General features: G+C 41.6%; 1 protein-coding gene and 1 long non-coding RNA gene across 2 annotated transcripts in view; both read left to right on the forward strand.

Moving 5' to 3' along the window:
* Positions 1–1534, forward strand: part of LOC139023937 (uncharacterized) — an 8289-nt gene extending 6755 nt beyond the window's left edge. Inside the window, exons 2-3 of the long non-coding RNA XR_011475167.1 lie at positions 408–586; positions 1424–1534. This is a non-coding gene — a long non-coding RNA (uncharacterized lncRNA). The remainder of the gene's footprint in view (positions 1–407; positions 587–1423) is intronic.
* A 4644-nt stretch (positions 1535–6178) lies between these two features.
* LOC139023936 (ribonuclease inhibitor-like) overlaps positions 6179–10220 on the forward strand; it is an 18806-nt gene continuing 14764 nt past the window's right edge. Inside the window, exon 1 of the mRNA XM_070438175.1 lies at positions 6179–6194. Within this exon, the coding sequence (XP_070294276.1) occupies positions 6179–6194 (16 nt within the window). The remainder of the gene's footprint in view (positions 6195–10220) is intronic.

Below are 10220 nucleotides of genomic sequence, written 5' to 3' on the forward strand. Positions count from 1 at the left end.
CTCACCACTCAGGAGCCCAAGGCTACTCTGCAACATAACCACGTTTTACCTTGAAATCGCCTTGCTATTCATGTTAAATAAATTAATCTGACAATTTGAACTAAGCCAGCTGCTAAATCGTTCAGTTACATCTTGCCTACATCTTATCTAGGCTACAGTAGGCTATCGGAACTAAGATGAAAGCCTATCAGGGGCTATTTTTTTGGACTCGTTTTCAGGCCTTGTGGGTGGGTTTTGAGTAGTCATTGGGCTATAAAAAGTAATTGCATTAAATCACTGAGGCTGTTTGTATGTGTCTGTTAGTAAATGTTTCATTTCTAAGAGATAATGAATAAAAGAGAACAATGACATTCAAGAATTAGTTGTCACTGTGTTAACACAAAGCAACATGCTGGGTCTCTGTTTAGGTGTCAGTGCTCTAAAATGAGTCTCTCAGAGGGGAGAGGGGCCATGCCTCTAAAATGAGTCTCTCTGGAGAGAGGGAGGAAGGTGCCCTGCCTCTAAAATGAGTCTCTCTGGGGAGAGAGAGAGGGTGGCCCTGCCTCTAAAATGCATCTCTCGGGGAACATGACACCAAAGCTAAGAGGTGAGATGACAATTTTGTTTAAGAATTCATATTTCAAAACGTTATATACACATTTTTTTCACATTTGTGTTTTTTCATCAGAATTTATTGCTCAAAATAACTGTTCTAGATTTTAGAATTGATTGAAAATGTTTTTTTTTGTTGCAAAATGCTATATATCCATTGTTTAGTTGGAATGCCCTGACCTTAGAGAGCCGTTTTATTTCTCTATTTGGTTAGGTCAGGGTGTGATTTGGGGTGGGCATTCTATGTTGTTGGTTTCTATGTTTTGGCCGGGTATGGTTCTCAATCAGGGACAGCTGTCTATCGTTGTCTCTGATTGGGAATCATACTTAGGCAGCCTTTTTTCCTTTTGGTGGTTGTGGGTAGTTATCTTAGTTTGTGCACGTATAGCCTTACGTAGCTTCACGGTCGTTTTTGTGGTATTATTGTTTTGTTGSCGACATTTGCATAATAAAGGAAAAATGTACGCTCACCCACGCTGCACCTTGGTCCTGTCATTTCGACGAGCGTGACACCCAGTTTGTCACACAGATGACATCTTAATTTGACCCAGTTTGTCATAATCCTGCAGCAACAGCAATTATTATGTGGATTATAATTAAGGGGACATTTTTTGTACGTGTTGATTTCATTAGGGCAACATTTTTAAGTGGAAATTACAAACTTTAGAGGCCGTTATGTAGCCTTGAAGGGGTTTAATAATGTATTTAAACAATTAAAGCTAATTTACAAACATTTCTGAAAATAGATATATTGCATTTTGGGATTAAACTCTTCTTATGTTTCACCATCTGAGCTCAGAGAGATGTAATGTTTGTCTCTGTTGTGTTGAAGCCCAATCAAGCAGAAGGGACCAGCCTCCTCTGTACCCAGCTGTGTGTCTATGAAGAGTGACCGGTCTATGGAACCTCCTATATATTTTAAACAGGGAGACTTTTCTACTGAACGAAGGTAAGAATAACTCCTGGGTCATGGTCAGTGAGTTAAACAACACTGTCTCTAGTCATTTCTCCTCTCCCATTTTCTCATTTATTTTGATGTTTTCATAATCCATAGGCTAATCCTTTTTCCATTTACATAGTCCTAAAGCAATATTAAACAAACACAACATTACCTGTGTTGTGTGTGTGTGTGTGTGTTGTGTGTGTGTGTGTGTGTGTGTGTGTGTCGTGTGTGTGTTGTGTGTGTGTGTGTGTGGTGTGTGTGTGTGATGTGTGTGTGTGCTGTGTGTGTTCGAGTGTTCAGTACCTATTGTGAACATGGACGTCCCGAGGAAATTGAACCAGAAGGAGCTTGCTGACACAATGGAGAAAAAGTAAGAGCTTTCTGCCTCATGTTTGAATAGAAGCTGTTTAATACAAACACTTTAAAGCTGTAGATAAAGTACAGCTAAAGTAGCTGTGTAACTCAATGATATTTGTAAGCAGTGCCTTAACACACACCATTTATGTGGCGTCTAACGCACACCGCGAATAATTTGCTACGTGAGTTTATTCCAAGATTAGCATGCAAGCTGTAAGTGGCCAAACACCACAGAAACGGGAATTGGTGCCGCTAGCTTTGCAAATTCAGCTATTGTTGGAAGCCTGCCAATATGAAACAAACTAGGTTAAAATTTCAAAACGTGCAGCATGGTTTGTGTAATGGTGTGGTGTGTGCAGCTAGACGGTCCAGCCAGCCAGCCAGCCAGCCAGGTAGAAAAATGTCAGAAAAAAAGACGGACATCAGAGTATTTTTCAGGACACCAAAACGCAAAGTAAAGAACTCTTAAGTGCCTAATATCTCAAAAGACCATTGATAAAGTTCATAAGAAAGAAGTGAAATGCTAATGGCACAATGTTTATACAATGATGTCATTAGGCAGAGCAGGCAACAGATGGCAACCAGACAGCAGAGCTGTGGACAGATAGCAGGACAGACTGGCAGGGACAGACTGGCAGAGACACGGGAGTCTCAAGTAAGTTTGTTGAGTCTTTGTTTGGCAACATTTTTTTATGAAGGTTCTCCATTTTTTTTTACTTGTAAAATAGGGACATAATTGGAAAATGCCATGGATACTCCAGCTCTCAACCCTAAACTGGGACTAAACTAAGTTTGTTTTAAGGCAAATGGTATTGCTGTTGTGATTCATTGTGGTAGTTTTGGGTACCGGTAGTTAGAGTACAGCAAACACCTTATTTCTTTCTTAGGAGACAGATGAGTCAGTGGAGGGTGGTGAAAGGGAAAGAGCCAAGGAGAGAGACCTTCAGAGTGAAGTGTCACAGCCACGGCAGGAACCAGTGTCACCCTTTGTTGCCAGCAGCAACAGTATAGGGACAGTGGGCACAGCATGGTCCAGTTACCTGCGTGATGACATACAGAAACGCAATATCAGCCACACCCCAACAATTTATAGAACCCTAAACCTCTTGCAAAAAGAGTGTTGACGTTTCAAGCGAGAGGAACACTGCACGATAGGAACATTGCTATAACTATTATTAAATTAGTAGTATTATAATGATTTAAACAAGTTGGGACACTTACAGTTAACTACTCGTACCCTAAACAATTATCCAGTAGTAGTGATTAGGCACCTCAAATAATACATTTACACTATTACAACATAGTCTATGTGTTTCAGCACTACTTTTGGTGCCCCCTCAGGAATTGGCTCTGAGAAAATGTCTGTAATTGTCCCTCCAAGGTTGATATCAGATTTTCGCCCCCTGGCGCTGTGGTCTAAGGCACTGCATCTGGCTTGAGGTGTCACACAGACACTCTGGTTCGAGTCCAGGCTGCATAACACCAGCTGTGATTGGGCAGTGGCTTGGCCCAGTGTTTCTGGTTTTACAAGTGTAATGCTACAGTTTACATTTTATTAATTTAGATTTTTTTTTCTAAAACATTTTTAATATTGTTGAAATTTTATTGGAAGATTTGATGTGAGTAGGTTGTGTAGATTGGTTGAATAAAAATAAAAAAGTAATACACAAGTGAAACCTTTCAATGAACCAGAAAGTCAAGCTTTTTCTGGTTGCTAATCAAAGTTTGCTGGGCTACCGAATTGAATCTGCTTTTTTTTTAGTATATCACTGAGGTTGCTTCTTGGTGGATTTCAAAGTGAACATGAGCTTTGTAAATAAGTTGCTTTGAACAACCTTCTCCCAAACATTCTGTTTTAAACTACCACCTAGATGGACCTCATCAAGTAGCAGGCACGGAGGAAGCATTGTTGAGATGCACAGAGAATTCACATATATATAACAATACCAATAGCGCAAATTTGAGATGTCAAGAACTGTATCTAAATATGTATGTACATTATAGGCCATGGCATTTTTGTAACAACATTACATTGTTAATGGAGGTCAAACACCTGGGGGAAAGGCTGTCCTGCTGCCATAAGTTTTCTTGGCAGTTTTAATTTCAAGTTTTCAACACTTGATTTAAAAATGTTTGGCAATTTATTGTTAACTAGACGCGGGTGGGGATTGAAATACAGATAAATATAATGTAAATCTTTTGTTTATAAAGTGAATAAAAAATTAATAAGGTAGGACTACAACCAGATATAATTTAAATATCAAGTACCTCAGAGCTGTGTTAAACGACTGGCTGCGATCCATATTTCTTCTGTCGGTAGTAATGAGTCGGCATCCTGTAAGGGCTAGATCCAGCCATTGTCAAATTTTGAGAAGACTGAAGCAACGGAGGTGAGATTAGGTCCACTTGGAGGGCTAACTATTTCAGAGGCTTGACACAATTAATTGTGAGCCGAAGGAGGTGGCTGGGGGACTTTGCAGTAATTGGAGGGCTCGCCTTCGCATAAATAGTGTGGTATTGGCGCTGTGGGTCACCACGGTACCCGTACACTAGGAAAAGCGCTCGTATGAATGGCGAGGGGCCTTCCACCAGGCTTTTTTTAAAGGGTGTGGAGGGGTGGAGGCAATGGGCTTCCCTCGATCCACGCCCCTTGCTTCTCCTCTGGTGGTCCAGCTCTAACACCCCTGCTGTCCGTCTTTCTCTCTTGGTCCTGGTGGCCATCTCCCCTCTATGTGCCTTCACCTCCCCCTTCTTATAGGGCCACTCTCCTTAGGGTGTTGGTGGTGAGTGCTTGGTATTGTGACTCAGATCCTCCTCTCTCTGTAAGCCGTGCTGGTTCTTAGGCTGAGCCTAATGATCGAAAGCTGTCAAACTCTGTCTGCTATGTGATCTGAACCAGATGATAAGCACTGGTTAGGAATGATCACCATAGCAACAGAATTACCCTGACGGGTCCGCATTAAAGGACGACTTTCGACCATGCTGCATTAAGCTGGAAATTGTTTCTGAGAAATTTAAGGAACATATATTGTTACTGTGTAGGCCCTAGACCTTGTGACTGGTATGTGTGAAGAATTTAAAAAGAAAACAGGTTTAAATTATAATTCCTGCAAAATATGTGTTATAGATTATAAACCCAAATTCTAGTCTACATCAGAACTTTTCAAAGTAGGAAAAAACGAATGTAGAGCGTGTACTCAAACACGATAAGGTATGAGAGCGGTGTCTGGCATCTGTGCATATTTTTTTAAACCAGGCAAGCAGTTTTAAGAACAATTCTTATTACAATGACAGCCTGACCCAGCCAAACCCGACAAGCTGGGCCAATTGTGCCCCCTATGGCTCCCAATCACAGCTCGGATGAACAGCCTGGATTTGACGCAGGGACTGCAGCTGAGGCTTCTTGCCACGTGAGATGGCAATTTTGTGGGCGGCAAAAAAAGCCTATTCATAAAAACGTATTTGATTCCAATATTTCCAAGTGAACGTGAGACTTTTAGTACATATCGCGCTCATATTGTTAGCGTCGTCATGGTTGCACTTGCAGCTTAGTTATATACTGAAGATTAGAGATTGCAGTATTAGTTATGGTGAAAATGGCATCCAACATGCAGATCATAAAAATAAATAAGTTGTGTGCATAGGCAAGTAGGCAGTGGCATAGCTTCAGTTTCGCTGGGGCTCACAAAAGGTATTGAAACTCAAAAGAAACAATAAAGCGCAAAAGCGAAACGACGCTCTGTAGTAGCTCGCATGCACTATACCTAGACAAGAATCCCACAAAGCACAATGGGGAAATGGCTGCCTAAATATGATCCCACAGCATCAGAGAAAACGATAAACAGCTGCTCTGGAGTTGGGTGTAAGCTATACAGGCCAACATATATAATATATTATTCACCTAGATAACCACCCTAGTCCACACTCCGACCTAACGCAACATCGAGAGAATAAAAAGCTCTCGCTTCAGTGATCAGGGGGCGTACACCCAGACAACTTTAGTCCATTGATGACATAGTCCCCAAATGTTTTGCATGTCCTGAATCAAGTTTTTCAAGATTTTTATCTTTCTAAATACAGAAAATCATCCCGTATGATGGCATTTTTGAATCATATAATGCTAATCGGAACATCAAAACCAAAATATGTTTTGGGTGGCGTTACCTTAAGTCTGCGTTTTTCTGCCTTGTGAATTTGATAGCAAATCAGCTCAAAGCTTAGGTTTTTTGATTTGAAATTCACCACTATTTTGGGTTGTCTCCTGACCCATGAGGAGGACTGCAAAGTATGGCGAGCTGGGCAGGTGAGGAAACCATCGGCTCAGTCTGAGGATTCCCCGAAGTGTTTGTGGCGTGCTGTCAATCCGTACAAGACAGTCAATGACCATGGAGAAGTCAGACAGACAGACGGCGGGGACTGCGAGGTGCCGGTGAGACGGCTCGAAATGGAGAGTGAACTGTGTTGCCTGCCTGCCACCAGAGGACCTGCTCATCTCCCTGTTTATAAACCCTCTCTACTCAAGCTATGTGGATCCCTCTCGAGCTGTCGCCCCATATGTTGGAGACTTGCAAACACCCAAAACGTTCACTCTAGCGTCACAATTGTTCATTGTCCAGACCTAACTCTCTTATGTAAAGCTACACATACACTACAAAAGTATGTGGACACCTTGGCTCATTTGACTATCTCATTCCATTATCATGGGCATTAACCATGGGGAGTTGCCCCCCCCCCTTTGCGCTATAAGCAGCACTCTACCCTTCTGGGAAGGCCTTTCCACAGATGTTGGAACATTGCTGCGGCAATTTGATTCATTCAGCCACAAAGGGGAAAGAAAATTTTTGGTTGGGAAAGGGTTGTAGGCCTGGGCTCGCAGCCGGCGTCCAATTCAATCCTAAAGTGTTCGATGGGGTTGAGGTCCAGGGCTGTGTTGCAGGCCAGTCAAGTTCTTCCACACTGATCTCGACAAAACCATTTCTGTATGGATCTCGCTTTTACATTTGTCATGCTAAAACAGGAAAGGGCCTTTGTCAAACTGTTGCCCAAAGTTGGAGCAAAGAATTGTCTAGACTGTATTGTATGCTGTAGCCATTAGATTTGCCTTCACTGAGGAATTGACACTAAGATGGAGCCCGTTACCCGCTATACCTATGAAACACACAGCCCCAGACGCAATTATGGTGCCGCCTGCCTGATGGCTCTTCGGTAGAACGCAAACTTTAACGAGTTGGGCACTATGCATTGGGGTAGGTAGCCGCCTCCTGGCATCCACCAAACTCAGATTCGCCCGTCGGTCTGCAGATGGTGAAGCGTGATTTATCACTCTATAGAATTGCGTTTCCACTGCTTCAGAGTCCAATGGCGGCTAGCTTAATCACCACTCAGCCGACGCTTGGCATTGGCACATGGTGAATCTTAGGCTTGTGTGGGCTGCTTTGGCGACATGGAAACCTTTCATAACGCTCCCGACGAACAGTACTTGTACTGACGTTACTTCCAAACCTCGGGTAGTGATGTTGCCACTGAGGACAGACAATTTTTACGGCGCTACGCACTTCAGCACTAAGCGGTTCCGTTCTTGAGCTTGTTGTGGACCTACCAAACTTTCGCGGCTGAGCTGTTGTTTTCTCCTAGACGGTTTCCACTTCACAATAAACAGCACTTACAGTTGACCGGGAAGCTCTAGCAGGGCAGAAAAATTTGGGCAAAAACTGACTTGTTGAAAGGTTGGCATCCTTTGACGTGCCACATTGAAAAGTCACTGGAGCTCTAAAGGCCATTCTTCTGCCAATGTTTGTCTATGGATGAATTGCCACGCTGTGTGCTCCGCATTTTATACACCTGTCAACAAGGGGTGTGGCTGAAATAGCAGTATCGCAACTAATTTGAAGGGGTGGTCCCCACATACTTTTTGTATATATGGTGTATTTTGATTTGATGCTTCTTTATTTTTTCTTTTCAAACCAGTTTTGAGATTCTTTCTTTATCGAAAAAGGCCATTTTAGAAGCTAAATAAAGGTTCTTATTATTTTAATGATGCTGATAGAAAAGGTTCAGTTTTGAAAGCTAATTTCCTGTAATTTCCCCCAAAATTATAATTTCTATGTCTATGTCCTATGACATGTTCATATGCTATCTGAGGGCCCAAACCTCCTGGGAGCCCGCCAAAGTTTTGGGCCCCAAGCCTGCGGGGGCTACGGGGAGGGGTGTGCTACGCCAGTGGCAGTTGGCCCTTGTATGAACAGAGATTCTTAAACAGTGCCCAGACTATGTTGAGTGATCCGCTTTTTTATTCCGTCCACAACGTTCTGAGTAGGTGGGGACCCTAAGATTTAGCTGGCTCCAAAAATTTTCGTCTTGTTGTTGGATTAATGGCCCCTGAAAATATAGGGCTACAGAAGTACTTGAACCAAAATGCTCAAAACAAAACATTTTTTTTGTGGCCTTTTATGTGGTCTTGATTGGGTAGAAAGAACTTGGAGGATCTCTCTGGAAGAATTATTGTAACAAGGATACGGGTGCCAGCTTATCCATAATGCTATAGTTTCAACAGTGAAGACTGAAGATGCTCGAGCTGCCTTGGACAGCAAGCTTGCTTTTTTATAGACGTTCCATAACTCACAGCGACGTGCACCACAGCAACAGCTTGGTGACCAGATGTATAATATTGTTCTCTAAGGAGAGAGAAATCTGTCTTTTGTCTCCAGCGAGGTTAGTTAACATTAAAAAAAAAAAAAAAAAATAAAAAAAAAAAAAAAAAAAAAAAAAAAAAAAAAAAAAAAAAAAAAAAAAAATAACTCTCAAGATTAATGAATTTTCTGCACACATGCCGTTTTCTATTGATTCCTAAATCCATGAATCTGTGTCTGAACTTTGGTATTATTCTACATGTCAGTCTCACATGTGTTACTCCTAACACAACTCGTGCTATGTCGAAGGCAATTTTTTCTGGTTTTCGTAGTGCCGAGAAGTTAGGACTCAGGGGTTTTCTAAAAAATGGCCTTGATAATATGCACAAGTGAACCCACCATCTGAATTCGATTCTATGTAAGAAAAATTGGATTTTTTATATGTTTATTTTTTTTTACATTGAAAAAAGTAGAGATCAGAGCTAAGAAAATGGTTATCAGACACGCATTTGAAGGAAACAATGGGAAAGTAATTCTGGCTTTGAAAATTTGATAAACTTGTAACCACAACTTTGAGAAAATGGCCCTTGAATGCTTTTGGGGTAAACCTACTGGAGAGCTCGCTCTTTGTCTACACCCATTCAGCATCGTTCATACCCTCTTAACCGCTAGCCCCACCCATCTCTTTAAGGTTCACGTGAGGTCAATGTGCTAAACAGAAGTGGAGTAGTGTAGTATGACCAAGGTTTTCAAAGACTAAAGTAGTAGCCTCAGAAATAAGAACAAACTCCAGGTAAAAATAGACTTTCTCTCGTCCTTGGCCTATATCCTAATCTGAAATTTGGTGCAGGTCATGTTGTTCCTTCCACATTACCGTCCTCTGGTAAACAACACGTTATATCAAATACATCTAACGTTTATTTGTCACATGCCACAAGGATCAGAAAGGTGTAAACAGGACAGTGAAATGGTTACTGCATATTGCATAGTTGCATATCAAAACAGAAAGTTTTCCCCGATAATTATTAGATTGACGCTTCCGGACACACTTGTCTAAATTGATGGGTGATGTGGAAAATAAATGCTATAATTCACCCCAGCGCCACATCTAGGCTAAGTGGATGGTCCGCCTATTGTCTAAGATCTTGTACACAGTGAATGACAGTAGATGGCCGTAATCAGCCTCCAGACACACCTGGCTAACTTTGATGGGTCTTTTGTTAATCACCTGGAGAAGTGGAGCTTTTGTTTGGACTTGTAGCTAAGCCAGCCTAAACAATGAACCGGAATAATCCTGACTAATACTACTACAAATATGAACTGATGGTCATAGCTGTAGTATGAATATGCAGGTGCAAGCTAACCAACTAAGGTTCAATATTAGCTAGGCTTAGTAAACATTAGGCTATAACTAGCAATGAAATGGAATTTCTGATTCAAAATAATATTCTACAGATCATACAGATAACATTAGCTAGCGAGCCAGCAAGGCTAATGTTCGCGTAGCTAGAGTACAGTATGCTTTAACTGCAATGAAAATGAATTTCTGACAAATTAAGAAACGTAGCTAGATTATTATATGCTGACCACAAATGCCCCGTGTCCGTGTGCACAAGCATTGCAAAATAAATGTACACAACATGTTATTCAATCATTTCATCCAAACTCAAATGAAAGCTTCACGGCGACTGGAAACCATT

Source organism: Salvelinus sp. IW2-2015, unplaced genomic scaffold, assembly GCF_002910315.2.
Source record: "Salvelinus sp. IW2-2015 unplaced genomic scaffold, ASM291031v2 Un_scaffold542, whole genome shotgun sequence".
Lineage (NCBI taxonomy): Eukaryota > Metazoa > Chordata > Actinopteri > Salmoniformes > Salmonidae > Salvelinus > Salvelinus sp. IW2-2015.